The sequence below is a fragment of the Geotrypetes seraphini genome, chromosome 5, assembly GCF_902459505.1.
Source record: "Geotrypetes seraphini chromosome 5, aGeoSer1.1, whole genome shotgun sequence".
Taxonomy (NCBI): domain Eukaryota; kingdom Metazoa; phylum Chordata; class Amphibia; order Gymnophiona; family Dermophiidae; genus Geotrypetes; species Geotrypetes seraphini.
Window position 1 is genome coordinate 244,157,514 of NC_047088.1, and position 19,246 is coordinate 244,176,759.

The following is a 19,246-nucleotide window of genomic DNA, read 5'->3' on the forward strand; positions in this document are numbered from 1 at the left end:
TCTCTCTATGGATGCTGGGAAGCAGCGTTTTTCTCTGTGCACGCTGTGAACCAGCAATTTTCAGGGTGAAAGTTTTGAAACTTCGATTTTGTAGCAGAAAGCATGGAAACAGAGTGAATGTTGGTAAACGGTAAACTTTTTTTTACTGTACAGCAACAGGAAAGGAACTTTAATCATGATGTAATTTGGGGGGGCTGGAGCCAGCCGATGAAAAATCGTGAATACGTGAAACCGCGAGTGTCGAAACCGTGAATGCGGAGGGAGAAGTGTACAGTCAAACCTTGGTTTGCGAGCATAATTCGTTCCAGAAGAATGCTTGTAATCCAAAGCACTCGTATATCAAAGCGAATTTCTCCATAGGAAATAATGAAAACTCAGACGATTTGTTCCACAACCCAAAAACTTTAATACACAATACTATATGTACTTGTATTGCAAGACCTCTCTTGTTTAGAACAGTCACTACACTCCCGCAGCGTCAGAGAGAGAAGAACCATGGCTCAATTGTGATGTGTGTATATTGTATATACTTGTATTGCAAGACATTGCTTGTATATCAAGTTAAAATTTAATCAAATGTTTTGCTTGTCTTGCAAAACACTTGCAAACCAAGTTACTTGCAATCCAAGGTTTTACTGCACAAACTTTTCAAACCACCCTTGGATATGCATATGCTGTACAAACAAACAGAAAATACCAATGAGAGAAAAAAACCATCAAGCAAATAAATTCTCAAGGAAAATCAATACAAACCAGAGAATTTAAATAAATGTCTTCTAAAATAACATTAGTTAAATTCAATAGTTAAGTGCTCAGTGATATGCCTTTTACCATGGGTTCTAAACCCTGCCTCTTAAAGGGACAGGAATATACCTAGGGAATTTTGGCAGTTGTAGTTTTCTGCTCTGGGGCACTTCCCGGAATAACAGAGACCTCAAGGGCACTGAATAAAGGGTCCCTACTGCGCTGCCCAGAGTCACTGTCACAATATAAATGCTAAAATTATAAATATATTATTTATTATATTTCAATAAATCAAATTTGAGCCATTATATTTTTACAACTTTTTTTTCTAGTGTCCCGCCCTGTTTGGTTTTAGGTTTCAACTGGTGTCATGGCTGTTTTGCATCATATAACCATCTCCTCTATGTAAAGATAGATGGAAATCTGTGTGCTATTTACGTCTCATCTTCACACGTGTTTTCTTAGTTCTATATCTGCCTGGGATGTGGTTTTGTCATGACCTATCTAGAAGGCGGTTAACCCTTTCAGGACCATAAGGATCGTAGGCCAATTTTTGTGGTTTTGACGACATTTTTATGGTAAAAAGGGCTTGCAGATGCCAAAATATTGATTTTTTTTTGTGAAATATCATTATTTTTTTTTTTAAAAATCACACTTCTGGCTTATGGACAGTGTGGCAAGTGAATCTTCTCGTCAATCTGGCAACGACGCTAATGAATGAATGTCGGAACCAGTTTGTTTACATAAAGGCAGTATCCTATGGAATCCGTACATATCAAATTTAGAACTGTAGACTATCCCAATCAAAATTTATAGGATTTTAAAGTTATGGGACAAATATGTCCCTTGGTCCTGAAAGGGTTAAACGCTAACATTCTCCTATGACAGATGACAATGCATTTGGGTTTCGATGATGACCACCACATGCTCGAATGGGTCTGGTTTGCATATGCACTTTTCCTCAGTCAGCAAATAAACCTTAACCGTCTGAGCATATCTCCATGTCGTTAGGGCGCTGCCACCTCCTGCCTCACTGCTGCTTAGAAGAGAGGTTCCAAAGCACAAAGCTTATGGAGAGCAGCACTGTTTGGGGCATTTTAATGTATTATTATGGCCCTTCCAGAATTCATTTAAAGCAGTGGTTCCCAACCCTGTCCTGGAGGAACACCAGGCCAATCGGGTTTTCAGGCTAGCCCTAATGAATATGCATGAAGCAAATTTGCATGCCTATCACTTCCATCATATGCAAATCTCTCTCATGCATATTCATTAGGGCTAGCCTGAAAACCCGATTGGCCTGGTGTTCCTCCAGGACAGGGTTGGGAATCACTGATTTAGAGAAATCCAGCTATATCACTGGGTAGAGCTGACACCTTTGAAGTAGAGAATGACAAAGGGACAAATTTTTCCCCATCCCCCACAGGAACTCAATTTCCCCGTCCCGTCCCCACGAGTTTTGTCACTGTCCTTATCCCATTCCTGTAAGCTCTGCCTTAACCACACAAGCCTTGAACACTTATGATTTTAAAGTGTTTGAGGCTTGTGCAGATGAGGACAGAGCTTAGGCATTGGTGGAATGAGGCATTATGACATCACAATCTGAGCTCTAGAATGTTGCTACTTAGGATTTTAAAGCGTTTGAGGCTTGTGCAGATGAGGACAGAGCTTAGGCATTGGTGGAATGAGGCATTATGACATCACAGTCTGAGCTCTAGAATGTTGCTACTTAGGATTTTAAAGCGTTTGAGGCTTGTGCAGATGAGGACGGAGCTTAGGCATTGGTGGAATGAGGCATTATGACATCACAATCTGAGCTCTAGAATGTTGCTACTTAGGATTTTAAAGCGTTTGAGGCTTGTGCAGATGAGGACAGAGCTTAGGCATTGGTGGAATGAGGCATTATGACATCACAGTCTGAGCTCTAGAATGTTGCTACTTAGGATTTTAAAGCGTTTGAGGCTTGTGCAGATGAGGACGGAGCTTAGGCATTGGTGGAATGAGGCATTATGACATCACAGTCTGAGCTCTAGAATGTTGCTACTTAGGATTTTAAAGCGTTTGAGGCTTGTGCAGATGAGGACAGAGCTTAGGCATTGGTGGAATGAGGCATTATGACATCACAGTCTGAGCTCTAGAATGTTGCTACTTCTGATTTTAAAGTGTTTGAGGCTAGTGCAGATGAGGACAGAGCTATGTCATGCTCCACACCTGGGTTTTCTGAATATGGGTAGTCATATACCCATATTTTATACTTTGTATAGTATTAACCCTAAACTTGAGTTATATATTTTGTAAGGGTTTAAAAAAAAAATCTATATTCTTTGTTTGGGTTGTTTCATATTTGATTTGTATATTTTGTATGGAAATGTCCCTCACTTTGAGCTGTGTTTTTCTGGGGAGTCCTAAACCTGACCTGTAGCTTCTGAATAGCAGAAATGCCACCCCTTTGTTGTATATTCCCTATGAAATGTGTAAAATGTATAGCTGTGGTACTGTATGTCATCTTCATATCTGTGAGTTGGGCTTTGATTCTTTTTGTTTTCTTGTTGGAGAGTTCAATTTTCCATTTTTGCATTGGTTTCCTGCATGTCTCTATATCTGACCTTATATCTGGTGTGTAAGTAGTCCCAACTCCTGTCATGTATAGTCTGAACAGAAGAGACTCTGTCTTGGTTGCAAATTCAGTATAGAGAATTACCTGAGAGCCCCCTCCCCAGGTTGTATGTCATGTACAACACAGGTGTGGTATACACGAAGTGTTTCCCCCTCCTCTTGCTGTATATTATGTGTTACTCAGATGTATTATACACATGTTTCTCCTGCCCCCAGGCCGTATATTATATATTGCACAGGTGTATTATACAGGGCATCCCCCAGGGCTGTATATTATACTGTATATTGCACAGGTATGTTATACAAGGTGTACTTCCCCTGCTCCCTGGGCTATATATTATGCATCCCTGTGCTCCCCCCTCCCCCAGGGCTTTATATTATGTATGCCACAGGTAAGTTAATACATAGTGCGCTTCCCCTGCTCCCTGGGCTGTATATTTATATATCGCACAGGGGTGTTACAGACAGTGTGTTTCTCCTGGGCTATATATTATGTATGCCACAGTTGTGTTAATACATAGTGTGCATCCCCTGGGTTGTATATTTATATATCACACAGGGGTGTTACAGACAGTATGTTTCTCCTGGGCTGTATATTATGTATGGCACAGGTGTGTTAATACATAGTGTGCTTCCCCTGCTGCCTGAGCTGTATATTTATATATCGCACAGGGGTGTTACAGACAGTGTGCTTCTCCTGGGCTGTATATTATATATGCCACAGATGTGTTAATACATAGTGTGCTTCCCCTGAGCTGTATATTTATATATCGCGCAGGAGTGTTACAGACAGTGTGTTTCTCCTGGGCTGTATATTATGTATGCCACAGGTGTGTTAATACATAGTGTGCTTCCCCTGCTCCCTGGGCTGTATATTTATATATCGCACAGGGGTGTTACAGACAGTGTGCTTCTCCTGGGCTGTATATTATATATGCCACAGGTGTGTTAATACAGAGTGTGCTTCCCCTGAGCTGTATATTTATATATCGTGCAGGGGTGTTACAGACAGTGTGTTTTTCCTGGGCTGTATATTATGTATGGCACAGGTGTGTTAATACATAGTGTGCTTCCCCTGCTCCCTGGGCTGTAGATTTATATATCGCACAGGGGTGTTACAGACAGTGTGTTTCTCCTGGACTGTATATTATATATGCCACAGGTGTGTTAATACATAGTATGCTTCCCCTGCTCGCTGGGCTCTATATTTATATATCGCACAGGGGTGTTACAGACAGTGTGTTTCTCCTGGACTGTATATTATATATGCCACAGGTGTGTTAATACATAGTGTGCTTCTCCTGGACTGTATATTATATATACCACAGGTGTGTTAATTCATAGTGTGCTTCCCCTGCTCCCTGGGCTGTATATTTATATATTGCGCAGGGGTGTTACAGACAGTGTGTTTCTCCTGGACTGTATATTATATATGCCACAGGTGTGTTAATACATAGTGTGCTTCTCCTGGACTGTATATTATATATACCACAGGTGTGTTAATTCATAGTGTGCTTCCCCTGCTCCCTGGGCTGTATATTTATATATTGCGCAGGGGTGTTACAGACAGTGTGTTTCTCCTGGACTGTATATTATATATGCCACAGGTGTGTTAATACATAGTGTGCTTCCCCTGCTCGCTGGGCTCTATATTTATATATCGCACAGGGGTGTTACAGACAGTGTGTTTCTCCTGGACTGTATATTATATATGCCACAGGTGTGTTAATATATAGTGTGCTTCTCCTGGACTGTATATTATATATACCACAGGTGTGTTAATTCATAGTGTGCTTCCCCTGCTCCCTGGGCTGTATATTTATATATTGCGCAGGGGTGTTACAGACAGTGTGTTTCTCCTGGACTGTATATTATATATGCCACAGGTGTGTTAATACATAGTGTGTTTCCCCTGCTCGCTGGGCTGTATATTTATATATCGCGCAGGGGTGTTACAGACAGTGTGTTTCCCTTGGGCTGTATATTTATATATCGCACAGGGGTGTTACAGACAATGTGTTTCTCCTGGACTGTATATTATATATGCCACAGGTGTGTTAATACATAGTGTGCTTCCCCTGCTCGCCGGGCTCTATATTTATATATCGCACAGGGGAGTTACGGACAGTGTGTTCCTCCTGGACTGTATATTATATATGCCACAGGTGTGTTAATACATAGTGTGCTTCTCCTGGACTGTATATTATATATACCACAGGTGTGTTAATTCATAGTGTGCTTCCCCTGCTCCCTGGGCTGTATATTTATATATCGCGCAGGGGTGTTACAGACAGTGTGCTTCTCCTGGACTGTATATTATATATGCCACAGGTGTGTTAATACATAGTGTGCTTCCCCTACTCCCTGGGCTGTATATTAATATATCGCGCAGGGGTGTTACAGACAGTGTGATTCTCCTGGGCTGTATATTATGTACGATAAAAGTGTGTTAATACATAGTGTGCTTCCCCTGCTCCCTGGGCTGTATATTTATATATCGCACAGGGGGTGTTACAGACAGTGTGTTTCTCCTGGACTGTATATTATATATGCCACAGGTGTGTTAATACATAGTGTGTTTTCCCTGCTCCCTGGGCTGTATATTTACATATCGCACAGGGGTGTTACAGACAGTGTGTTTCTCCTGGGCTGTATATTTATATATCGCACAGGGGTGTTACAGACAGTGTGTTTCTCCTGGGCTGTATATTTATATATTGCACAGGGGTGTTACAGTGTGTTTCTCCTAGGCTGTATATTTATATATCGCACAGGTGTGTTACAGACAGTGTGTTTCTCCTGGGCTGTATATTTACATATCGCACAGGGGTGTTACAGACAGTGTGTTTCTCCTGGGCTGTATAGTTATATATCGCACAGGGGTGTTACAAACAGTGTGTTTCTCCTGGGCTGTATATTTATATATCGCACAGGGGTGTTACAGACAGTGTGTTTCTCCTGGGCTGTATATTTATATATCGCACAGGGGTGTTACAGACAGTGTGTTTCTCCTGGGCTGTATATTTACATATCGCACAGGGCTGTTACAGACAGTGTGTTTCTCCTGGGCTGTATATTTATATATCGCACAGGGGTGTTACAGACAGTGTGTTTCTCCTGGGCTGTATATTTATATATCGCACAGGGGTGTTACAGACAGTGTGTTTCTCCTGGGCTGTATATTTATATATCGCACAGGTGTGTTACATACAGTGTGCTTCTCCTGGGCTGTATATTTACATATCGCACAGGGGTGTTACAGACAGTGTGTTTCTCCTGGGCTGTATATTTACATATCGCACAGGGGTGTTACAGACAGTGTGTTTCTCCTGGGCTGTATATTTATATATCGCACAGGGGTGTTACAGACAGTGTGATTCTCCTGGGCTGTATATTATGTACGATACAGGTGTGTTAATACATAGTGTGCTTCCCCTGCTCCCTGGGCTGTATATTTATATATCGCACAGGGAGTGTTACAGACAGTGTGTTTCTCCTGGACTGTATATTTATATATTGCACAGGGGTGTTACAGACAGTGTGTTTCTCCTGGGCTGTATATTTATATATTGCACAGAGGTGTTACAGTGTGTTTCTCCTAGGCTGTGTATTTATATATCGCACAGGTGTGTAACAGACAGTGTGTTTCTCCTGGGCTGTATATTTACATATCGCACAGGGGTGTTACAGACAGTGTGTTTCTCCTGGGCTGTATATTTATATATCGCACAGGGGTGTTACAGACAGTGTGTTTCTCCTGGGCTGTATATTTATATATTGCACAGAGGTGTTACAGTGTGTTTCTCCTAGGCTGTATATTTATATATCGCACAGGTGTGTAACAGACAGTGTGTTTCTCCTGGGCTGTATATTTACATATCGCACAGGGGTGTTACAGACAGTGTGTTTCTCCTGGGCTGTATATTTATATATCGCACAGGGGTGTTACAGACAGTGTGTTTCTCCTGGGCTGTATATTTATATATTGCACAGGGGTGTTACAGACAGTGTGTTTCTCCTGGGCTGTATATTTATATATTGCACAGAGGTGTTACAGTGTGTTTCTCCTAGGCTGTATATTTATATATCGCACAGGTGTGTAACAGACAGTGTGTTTCTCCTGGGCTGTATATTTACATATCGCACAGGGGTGTTACAGACAGTGTGTTTCTCCTGGGCTGTATATTTATATATCGCACAGGGGTGTTACAGACAGTGTGTTTCTCCTGGGCTGTATATTTATATATCGCACAGGGGTGTTACAGACAGTGTGCTTCTCCTGGGCTGTATATTTACATATCGCACAGGGGTGTTACAGACAGTGTGTTTCTCCTGGGCTGTATATTTACATATCGCACAGGGGTGTTACAGACAGTGTGTTTCTCCTGGGCTGTATATTTACATATCGCACAGGTGTGTTACAGACAGTGTGTTTCTCCTGGGCTGTATATTTACATATCGCACAGGGGTGTTACAGACAGTGTGTTTCTCCTGGGCTGTATATTTACATATCGCACAGGGGTGTTACAGACAGTGTGTTTCTCCTGGGCTGTATATTTATATATCGCACAGGGGTGTTACAGACAGTGTGATTCTCCTGGGCTGTATATTATGTACGATACAGGTGTGTTAATACATAGTGTGCTTCCCCTGCTCCCTGGGCTGTATATTTATATATCGCACAGGGGGTGTTACAGACAGTGTGTTTCTCCTGGACTGTATATTATATATGCCACAGGTGTGTTAATACATAGTGTGTTTTCCCTGCTCCCTGGGCTGTATATTTACATATCGCACAGGGGTGTTACAGACAGTGTGTTTCTCCTGGGCTGTATATTTATATATTGCACAGGGGTGTTACAGACAGTGTGTTTCTCCTGGGCTGTATATTTATATATTGCACAGAGGTGTTACAGTGTGTTTCTCCTAGGCTGTATATTTATATATCGCACAGGTGTGTAACAGACAGTGTGTTTCTCCTGGGCTGTATATTTACATATCGCACAGGGGTGTTACAGACAGTGTGTTTCTCCTGGGCTGTATATTTATATATCGCACAGGGGTGTTACAGACAGTGTGTTTCTCCTGGGCTGTATATTTATATATCGCACAGGGGTGTTACAGACAGTGTGTTTCTCCTGGGCTGTATATTTATATATCGCACAGGTGTGTAACAGACAGTGTGTTTCTCCTGGGCTGTATATTTACATATCGCACAGGGGTGTTACAGACAGTGTGTTTCTCCTGGGCTGTATATTTATATATCGCACAGGGGTGTTACAGACAGTGTGTTTCTCCTGGGCTGTATATTTACATATCGCACAGGGGTGTTACAGACAGTGTGTTTCTCCTGGGCTGTATATTTATATATCGCACAGGGGTGTTACAGACAGTGTGTTTCTCCTGGGCTGTATATTTATATATCGCACAGGTGTGTTACAGACAGTGTGTTTCTCCTGGGCTGTATATTTATATATTGCACAGGGGTGTTACAGTGTGTTTCTCCTAGGCTGTATATTTATATATCGCACAGGTGTGGTACAGACAGTGTGTTTCTCCTGGGCTGTATATTTACATATCGCACAGGGGTGTTACAGACAGTGTGTTTCTCCTGGGCTGTATATTTATATATCGCACAGGGGTGTTACAGACAGTGTGTTTCTCCTGGGCTGTATATTTATATATCGCACAGGGTTGTTACAGACAGTGTGTTTCTCCTGGGCTGTATATTTATATATCGCACAGGGGTGTTACAGACAGTGTGTTTCTCCTGGGCTGTATATTTATATATCGCACAGGGTTGTTACAGACAGTGTGTTTCTCCTAGGCTGTATATTTATATATCGCACAGGTGTGTTACAGACAGTGTGTTTTCCTGGGCTGTATATTTATATATCGCACAGGTGTGTAACAGACAGTGTGTTTCTCCTGGGCTGTATATTTACATATCGCACAGGGGTGTTACAGACAGTGTGTTTCTCCTGGGCTGTATATTTATATATCGCACAGGGGTGTTACAGACAGTGTGTTTCTCCTGGGCTGTATATTTATATATTGCACAGGGGTGTTACAGTGTGTTTCTCCTAGGCTGTATATTTATATATCGCACAGGTGTGTTACAGACAGTGTGTTTTCCTGGGCTGTATATTTATATATCGCACAGGTGTGTAACAGACAGTGTGTTTCTCCTGGGCTGTATATTTACATATCGCACAGGGGTGTTACAGACAGTGTGTTTCTCCTGGGCTGTATATTTATATATCGCACAGGGGTGTTACAGACAGTGTGTTTCTCCTGGGCTGTATATTTATATATCGCACAGGGGTGTTACAGACAGTGTGTTTCTCCTGGGCTGTATATTTACATATCGCACAGGGGTGTTACAGACAATGTGTTTCTCCTGGGCTGTATATTTATATATCGCACAGGGGTGTTACAGACAGTGTGTTTCTCCTGGGCTGTATATTTACATATCGCACAGGGGTGTTACAGACAGTGTGTTTCTCCTGGGCTGTATATTTATATATCGCACAGGGGTGTTACAGACAGTGTGTTTCTCCTGGGCTGTATATTTATATATTGCACAGGGGTGTTACAGTGTGTTTCTCCTAGGCTGTATATTTATATATCGCACAGGTGTGTTACAGACAGTGTGTTTTCCTGGGCTGTATATTTATATATCGCACAGGTGTGTAACAGACAGTGTGTTTCTCCTGGGCTGTATATTTACATATCGCACAGGGGTGTTACAGACAGTGTGTTTCTCCTGGGCTGTATATTTATATATCGCACAGGGGTGTTACAGACAGTGTGTTTCTCCTGGGCTGTATATTTATATATTGCACAGGGGTGTTACAGTGTGTTTCTCCTAGGCTGTATATTTATATATCGCACAGGTGTGTTACAGACAGTGTGTTTTCCTGGGCTGTATATTTATATATCGCACAGGTGTGTAACAGACAGTGTGTTTCTCCTGGGCTGTATATTTACATATCGCACAGGGGTGTTACAGACAGTGTGTTTCTCCTGGGCTGTATATTTATATATCGCACAGGGGTGTTACAGACAGTGTGTTTCTCCTGGGCTGTATATTTACATATCGCACAGGGGTGTTACAGACAATGTGTTTCTCCTGGGCTGTATATTTATATATCGCACAGGGGTGTTACAGACAGTGTGTTTCTCCTGGGCTGTATATTTACATATCGCACAGGTGTGTTACAGACAGTGTGTTTCTCCTGCCACAGGTTACACACAGAACGCTCTTCTTGGGAGTCGCGCTCGAATTCCGGGCGCCTCCCAGTGCGCAGGTGCAGTAGAGCATGGAGCCGAGCGCGAGGCGGGGCGCCCTCACCTGGGCTCGCGGGCTGGAGCAGGAAGACGCGCGACATACCAGCGACAAGACTCAGAGCCGTCGCGGCGCCGGCATGAGGGATAAAACGGCGGCTGCGAGGGCGGCCGCCCGTTAGTGTGAGCATGGAAGCAGCTCCGAAGGGGTCCCCCGCCGGGGACAAGGAGCCGGCGGCAGCCGCCAACCAGCTGGGGCTGGAGGCGCTCTCCTACCTGGCCCGGGCCGTCCTCTACCTGCTCCCCGTCTACGCGGTCGGCTACCTGGGCTTCAGCGTCAGCTGGGTCCTGCTCGGGCTCTTGCTGTGGATGTGGTGGAAGAGGAACAAGAAGTGGAAGGAGTCGCGCCTGGCCGCCGCCTACGAGCTCCTGGAGGACGAGCAGGGGGTCATCAGCAGGGGGCTGCAGGTCCAGCAGCTGCCGGCCTGGGTGAGTGGGGGCAGGAATGCTGCTCTGCTTCCCGATTCCAGAGTAGTGGTGTTGGGAAAAGTTTGGGGGCAGAGCTGTGCTCCTTCCGGGATCTAGTACAATATTAGGATCTTTTCCAGATAAGCCCCGCCAAAAAGTTAACCCCCACCACCCAAAAAAAAAAATAAAAAAGAGGCGCTATCTGTAGAAAGTAAAGTGGGGGGGGGGAGTCCCCCCCCCACGCCCCTCCGTCGGAGCCCTTAAAAAAATGGTCGACATTTTATCCTATTTTTTTATAATGTTAAGTTTCATATCCTCTTTTTTATAATCTTTTATGGGTGCTCCGACGGGGGGGGGGGAACCCCCCCACTTTACTTTATACACATCGCGCTGCGTTGTGGGGCCATTGTGCTGAGAACTTCACTGGTTAAGGTTGCCTGCGCTGGCAAAAGGTGGCGGGGCTTAACTTTCAGCGCGTCCACTTTTTCCATTAGTGGCGGGGCTTATCTGGAAAAGATCCCAATATTGGGCTTCAAAAAGGGATTGGATGACTTCCTGAAGGCGAAGGGGATTGAAGGGTATAGATAGAGGGTAACTATCCAGGTACTAAATTAATAGGGACTAAAGAATTTAGGTTAAGGACCACTTACAGGTCACGGAGCGGACTGCTGGGCACGATGGAGCCCTGGTCTGACCCAGCAGTGGCAGTTCTTATCTTCTTAATGTTAGTGATCCCCTGGAAACGGTGGCCTGGATGAATGCATTTGGATGACTTCTCCCGGCTTTTACCCCCCGTTCCGTCCGGATGGTGGATACTGTGGCGCCCCAAAGTTTTCTTCCAGAGAGGTAGCACAATTCAGAGCCCTGAAAACGAATGTCTCCTATTGCTCCGTAAGCAAGAAAGTTAGCACCCTTCAAGGTGGCGTTCTCCCTCCTTTGTACCTTTGAAGAGCAAGCTATTTGTGTTTTGGGAAGTAATTTTGAATTGTAATTCACCGGTCAATGTAATTCCTTTGTAAGCTGCTGCATATTCCACCCGACTGCGGTGGTGATAACAGTTTCTAGCAGGTGCCGGGTCACCTTTGCTTTCTCTCTCTCATTGAATGTGTGTGTGGGGGTCTGGGCTCATCGAGTACTTGTGCTCCGATATTTATGCCAGAGTCCTAACTGGTTCCCGCTGTGGGTGAAGAGTACCAAGTATTATAAAAGCCAGCCCTTTTATGAGGCCATAAATCTATGTTTCAGGAACATTCAGTGTGTCTGGACTGAGTAACTATCCTATCAAATCTCCATTTGTGTTGTCATTAAACAGTACTTCTAGGGCGTGTGATTTAAGAGATCAAAAAAAAAAAAACTAACCCTTGTCCTGCAAGCAGGTGCTAGTTTTTGTAAACCAGTGTCTCATGAAGAGATTCCGGGTGTGCCACAAGAGATTCCAGAACTTTATTTTTTAAAATTCCATTCATAAGTATACATTAGAATACATGACATGTACGTCGCATACGCAAGAGTCTGTCAATGTTTTGATACAGCGTAAAGATACAGCCGCCCAAGCAAGCATCGTTCTTTGATGTGACCGGCCCTTAAAAACTAATGGCAAGTAATTTTATTTTTTATGCAGTAGCTATCCTAACTTGAGCAACAAAGCAATCAAGGCTTTGTTACCATTTGGATCTTCTTATCTTTGTGAACTTGGATTTTCAGTTCTGACAGAAATTAAATTGGATAAAAAAAAAAGAGAATGACTACAGATGGTGGATGATGAAATATGTGTGTTTGCTTGTCGACTATCGAGTTGAGTTTTGAGTTTATTTGCACACAAAAACAAGCACATCTATCACATTGATTAGCAAGTCTATTCTATCTATTTTTGTTTTACCACTTTTACAATTACCCATACATAGCTTGAAGAACTTTAAATATCTTACCCACAAAACTTATCTATCAGTATCTAAGGGGAAAAATCCCTCTTTAGGGGGTAAATATTCAACCACTGGTGATGAGTATTTTTCTGGCCATTGCTGAACCACACCAGGCACTCGCATTGACTATCCAGATTTATGGAATGCTCTCTCTATTATTCAGTGGCCCACATGAAACTGGATAAAGATAGGACTTTGTCTTGTGCAGTCCAATTTGTCTGGTTGTATACTAAATATCAACATTTAACCACATAAGTGCCTTCTTTACCTGTGGATTGCCCACACAATAGCCAGGTTAAGTGCTGCTTAATATTAGCGGACAGGGCAAAAGTAACTTAACTGGCTAGAAGCCTCTCCTGCACGCTTAAATCGCTTTGCATACTAACTCCTGAATCTGTTTTATTCCCTGGAAATTCCTATTACTTTTCCACCTTATAGACGAATCTATATTTGGATAAAGTTAAAATATAAAATAGAAGGCTATGATCCCTTAGTGCTGTCTCCCCCAACTGTCTATACCAGGAATGCAAGAGCAAGGAGTCCTCCAGCTGCCTTGTGCCAGTAGGGGGGTCAATCACTAAGGAGAGACAGGTTCCCTGGAGTCACGCAGAGCTTCCCAGTAAACCACATGGATAACTTTGATAGGCAGTATATAAATACCTAAATTTATATATTTACTTTACTATTGAAAATATGATAGTGAACCAACACCCCCTTCCCCCTACCGGCATAAGGAGGAGGACTCCCACTCAGCTTAGAGGAACAGTGAGTTCAAGAACAGTTAACAACAAAGGGACTGATTTTACAAACGAGCGTCCAGATTGTAGGTGGCAGATTCTACCACCGTCTCGCAGCCAATCGGGATTTACATTAAAAAAAAAATGGACGGAGGACACCTATATTGTAGGCGTATGTCGCACGCCTACAGAGATGCTTACATATGCCCAAGGTATGGCGTGGGTGTGGTCTCCACTGGAAGTGGCCTTGGGTGTTCATAAGCCTTCCTACACATCTCCATAGCCGTGAGACAGACGCCTTAAATGTAGATGTGATTCTCTACAGGACACCAATGTGTGATTAACATGTGATTGGCCCAAAATTTCCAATTTTATATATTTAGGTATTTATATACTGCCTATCAAAGTTATCCATGTGGTTTACAATCGGGTTCTCAAGCATTTTCCATATCTCTTCCAGATCAATAAGTTAATTGAACATGAAATATAATCAGTTATATAAATATTTTTCAAACAAGCCTTCAATTTTTTTTTTAATTAACTTCATACCAAATAGACATGATGATGAATTCTACATTGATGGTATTGTGTAACTAGAATATTTCTTGAAAAAAAGAAGGCATTCTAACAGATGAGGGTGAAGACAACTTAAACTTATTTGTATGAATCTGCCAAGTAGAAATTAAACATCGTTCTTTCAATAATTTTGGCAAATGAAAAGGAGATGCTCCAGATAATATTTTTTTTTTTAAGTTCAAATAGTTTTATTGAAATTTCACAAAAGTAGAATAAACTGTGAACAACAAGATCAATCATCCAAAAATGACAAAGCAACCGTATAGACTAATACATAGTAAGTATTCTGAAATGAAACATTGCAATGCGCAACCTAATAATAGTAATAGCAACATAACATGTAACTAAAGAAGAAAATGAAGGAGAAAAATAATAAAAATAAGAAATAAGGGGACTGCTTGGCTATTATGTGCATGGTGCATCATCAATTCGTAAGCATACTTTAATTTGAATTAAATCCATATCAATCAATACAATAGTCCAGGAACGTTTGCCAGATAGTGTTTGTTTTATGCAAAGATCCCTTCCTTTCAGCTGCCACTAATTCAAACTTAGCTGTGAGACATGCTTGATTCCACCACGCTGCATAGGATAAGGTAGATGAAGACTTCCAGTTTGATAATATCTGTTTAATAGCAATGGACAGTAAAGCTTTGAGCAATTTGGCTTGCGGTTCAACAAGAGGAGTCTGAAGTCCATGATGGCCATACATCACTATTGCCAGTGTGATGGGTTCCGAAATGTGTAGTACGGCACTGATAGTACGCCAAATTTGAGACCAATAATGTCTTATGATGTCACATTGAAAGATCATATGATCTAAAGTTCCAGGTGAAGAGCGACAAGACCAGCATTTACCATCCATTGAGCTGTCTTGGTGTGCAATCTTGGCAAGTTTTATTGGGGTCCAAAATGCCTTATGTATAAGGAAAAAAAGAGATTGAGTAATAGCAGATGAGGCAAGTGCTGAGTGGGACATTTTCCAAATGTCGTTCCAGTCTCTGACGTCAAGTTCAAGTCCTGTGTCTGTACTCCAGAGAGAATAAAGAGTAGTGAGTGAGAAAGTGTTATGTTTTCTCATAATTTTATACCATTGCGATGATTCGTGTCTGGCATGAGAGATCTGATCGCACAATATCAAAATGTTAGGGAGTTCATCTGTAACAGGTTGTTGCTTCAGGTGTGCCGTAATGGCAGATTTTAGTTGTATCCATTTGAAGAAATGTGATTTTGGCAAGTTGTAATTCTCCGCCAACCTCTGAAAAGGGGTCCAGGTAGAGTTTGAGTAGAGATGACACAATCGGTGTATTCCTTTAGTTTTCCGTACAGAATTATAGGTCGGTGCATTTTGAATGCGAATTTTATTATTTCCCCAGATAGGTATTTGCGTAGTTTCACTCCATTTTGGTGAGAGCATAGCATCCACGTGTCGAATAGCTGTACATGTGGATGCAAGAATTGGTTGCATTTTCAAGAGATCCGACTGTCCAATGAAAGGTAGATCCTCTAAAGGTATGGTTGTAGATAGAGAGCGTTCCAGCAGTAGCCAGCGAGGCGTAGAGCTATCATCAGTGGTATGGAGCCATCTAGAACCTTGTCGAAGCAAGAAGGCGATGTGGTAGTTTTTAAAATTAGGAAAGTTCACACCACCTGATTCTTTGTCATTCCTCAACTTTTGTAGGCTTATACGTGGTGGTTTGTTATTCCAGAGGAAAGTAGTGAGAATTTTGTCCAATTTGGCATAGAATGAAGGTTTCAGCAATACCGGTAACATACTGAGGGTATAATTGATGACAGGAGAGATCATCATTTTGACTGTATCCAGTCTGCCCCACCAGGATAATTTCAGTGGGGACCAAGATGACGTTAACTGTCGAACTGAATCAAGAACATGATCCGTATTATGTTCCGAGGTCTCATCTAAATCCGGTGCAAAGTAAAGTCCAAGGTACTTCAATTTATTGGGCGACCATAAAAGTCCAAGCTCTTTAATGGATTGGCAGTCTTCCGGACAGTTCAAAGGCATCACCTCCGATTTAGAAAGGTTCAATTTGTATCCAGAGTGAATAGAGTATGTTGATAGTATTTGGAGCAATGGAGAAATGGAATCAGGAGTGAGGTACAGCAAGACGTCGTCTGCGTACGCTGAGAGTTTGATGTCCACATCAGCATATGAGAATCCCTGGATGTGGGGTGACGTACGAATTGCAATCAGGAGGGGTTCCAATGCTAAGTTAAAGAGTAAGGGAGATAGAAGACACCCCTGATGTGTGCCTCTACTAGGTTTAAAGGGCAAGGAAAAATATTGATTAGCATAAATTTTGTTAGTCGGTGATGTGTACAGTACTTTTACCATATTTATAAATATAGGGGACATTCCAAACCAAGATAGGACAGTAAACAAATATGGCCATTCCACCCGATCGAATACTTTTTCTGCATCCAATCCGACTGCAACTACAGGATAATTAATAAGTTTGGCAAGTGAAATTACATGAGCAATACCGTATTTTCGCGGATATAACGCGCGCGTTATACGTGATTTTACGTACCGCGCATACCCCTCGCGCATTATATGCCTGAGCGCGGTATACAAAAGTTTTTAAACATAGTTCCCACCCCGCCCGACGCCCGATTCACCCCCCCAGCAGGACCGCTCGCACCCCCACCCCGAACGACCGCTCGCACGCGCTCCCACCCGCACCCGCATCCACGATCGGAGCAAGAGGGAGCCCAAGCCCTCTTGCCCGGCCGACTCCCCGACGTCTGATACATCCCCCCCCCCCGGCAGGACCACTCGCACCCTCACCCCGAAGGACCGCCGACTCCCCAACAATATCGGGCCAGGAGGGAGCCCAAACCCTCCTGGCCACGGCGACCCCCTAACCCCACCCCGCACTACATTACGGGCAGGAGGGATCCCAGGCCCTCCTGCCCTCGACGCAAACCCCCTCCCCCCAACGACCGCCCCCCCCCCAAGAACCTCCGCCCGTCCCCCAGCCGACCCGCGACCCCCCTGGCCGACCCCCACGACACCCCCACCCGCCTTCCCCGTACCTTTGTGTAGTTGGGCCAGAAGGGAGCCCAAACCCTCCTGGCCACGGCGACCCCCTAACCCCACCCCGCACTACATTACGGGCAGGAGGGATCCCAGGCCCTCCTGCCCTCGACGCAAACCCCCCTCCCCCCCAGCCGACCCGCGACCCCCCTGGCCGACCCCCACGACCCCCCCCCCCCCCCTCCCCGTACCTTTGGAAGTTGGCCGGACAGACGGGAGCCAAACCCGCCTGTCCGGCAGGCAGCCAACGAAGGAATGAGGCCGGATTGGCCCATCCGTCCTAAAGCTCCGCCTACTGGGGGGGCCTAAGGCGCGTGGGCCAATCAGAATAGGCCCTGGAGCCTTAGGTCCCACCTGGGGGCGCGGCCTGAGGCACATGGGCCAAACCCGACCATGTGTCTCAGGCCGCGCCCCCAGGTGGGACCTAAGGCTCCAGGGCCTATTCTGATTGGCCCACGCGCCTTAGGCCCCACCAGTAGGCGGAGCTTTAGGACGGATGGGCCAATCCGGCCTCATTCCTTCGTTGGCTGCCTGCCGGACAGGCGGGTTTGGCTCCCGTCTGTCCGGCCAACTTCCAAAGGTACGGGGAAGGGGGGGGGGGTCGTGGGGGTCGGCCAGGGGGGTCGCGGGTCGGCTGGGGGGGAGGGGGGGTTGCGTCGAGGGCAGGAGGGCCTGGGATCCCTCCTGCCCGTAATGTAGTGCAGGGTGGGGTTAGGGGGTCGCCGTGGCCAGGAGGGTTTGGGCTCCCTTCTGGCCCAACTACACAAAGGTACGGGGAAGGCGGGTGGGGGTGTCGTGGGGGTCGGCCAGGGGGGTCGCGGGTCGGCTGGGGGACGGGCGGAGGTTCTTGGGGGGGCGGTCGTTGGGGGGAGGGGGTTTGCGTCGAGGGCAGGAGGGCCTGGGATCCCTCCTGCCCGTAATGTAGTGCGGGGTGGGGTTAGGGGGTCGCCGTGGCCAGGAGGGTTTGGGCTCCCTCCTGGCTCGATATTGTTGGGGAGTCGGCGGTCCTTCGGGGTGAGGGTGCGAGTGGTCCTGCCAGGGGGGGGGGATGTATCGGACGTCGGGGGGGGCATCAGGCTTTCAGGATGGGGACAGACCTTCAAGGGGGGACAGGACTTCAAGGGAGGACAGTGCACGGAAGTCAGGGGGGTGAACGGAGAGTCGGGACAGCGCACGGAAAGTCAGGGCGGGCGAAAGGAGAGTCGGGCAGCATGCGCGTTATATGCCTGAGCGCGGTATAGAAAAGTTTTTGTACATATCATCGTGATTTCTGCGCGCTATACCCCTGTGCGCGTTTTACAATGGTGCGCGTTATATCCGCGAAAATACGGTAGTTCTTGTGTTATCACTAGATAATCGATTTGCCATAAAGCCAGTTTGATCTGGATTAATCAATTTAGGTAAGATCAGTTGTAGCCGATTGGCCAAGATTTTAGCATATATTTTAGCATCTGAGTTAATCAGGGATAAAGGCCTGTAGTTGTTTACTTTAAGCGGATCTTTATTTGGTTTGGCCAATACAATAGTAGTGGCCTCAGTGAAAGAGCCCCTAATATCTCCAGTGTTTTGCAAATATTGGAAAAACTCCAATAGGTAGGGAGAGAGCCATTTTCGAAACACTTGATAAAATTCAGTTGGTAGGCCATCTGGACCAGGTGCTTTCTTAGTGGACATAAGATTCATAGCTTCATCGATTTCCTCTATAGTAAAATCAGCATCTAACCCAATATTATCTGTTTCATGCAATATATTGTGAGTGAGACCCTCAAGAAAAGGGATAGATGTACTGTCTGGTTGAATTTCGGACGTGTACAAGGTTGAGTAAAAGCTATGAAATTGTG

At 44.6% G+C, this 19,246-nt stretch overlaps 1 protein-coding gene across 1 annotated transcript in view; it reads left to right on the forward strand.

Moving 5' to 3' along the window:
* The first annotated feature begins 10,630 nt into the window (after positions 1-10,630).
* Positions 10,631-19,246, forward strand: part of ESYT3 (extended synaptotagmin 3) — a 167,389-nt gene continuing 158,773 nt past the window's right edge. The window contains exon 1 of the mRNA XM_033946727.1: positions 10,631-11,133. Coding sequence (XP_033802618.1) covers positions 10,834-11,133 — 300 coding nt within the window. The 5' untranslated portion in view covers positions 10,631-10,833. The remainder of the gene's footprint in view (positions 11,134-19,246) is intronic.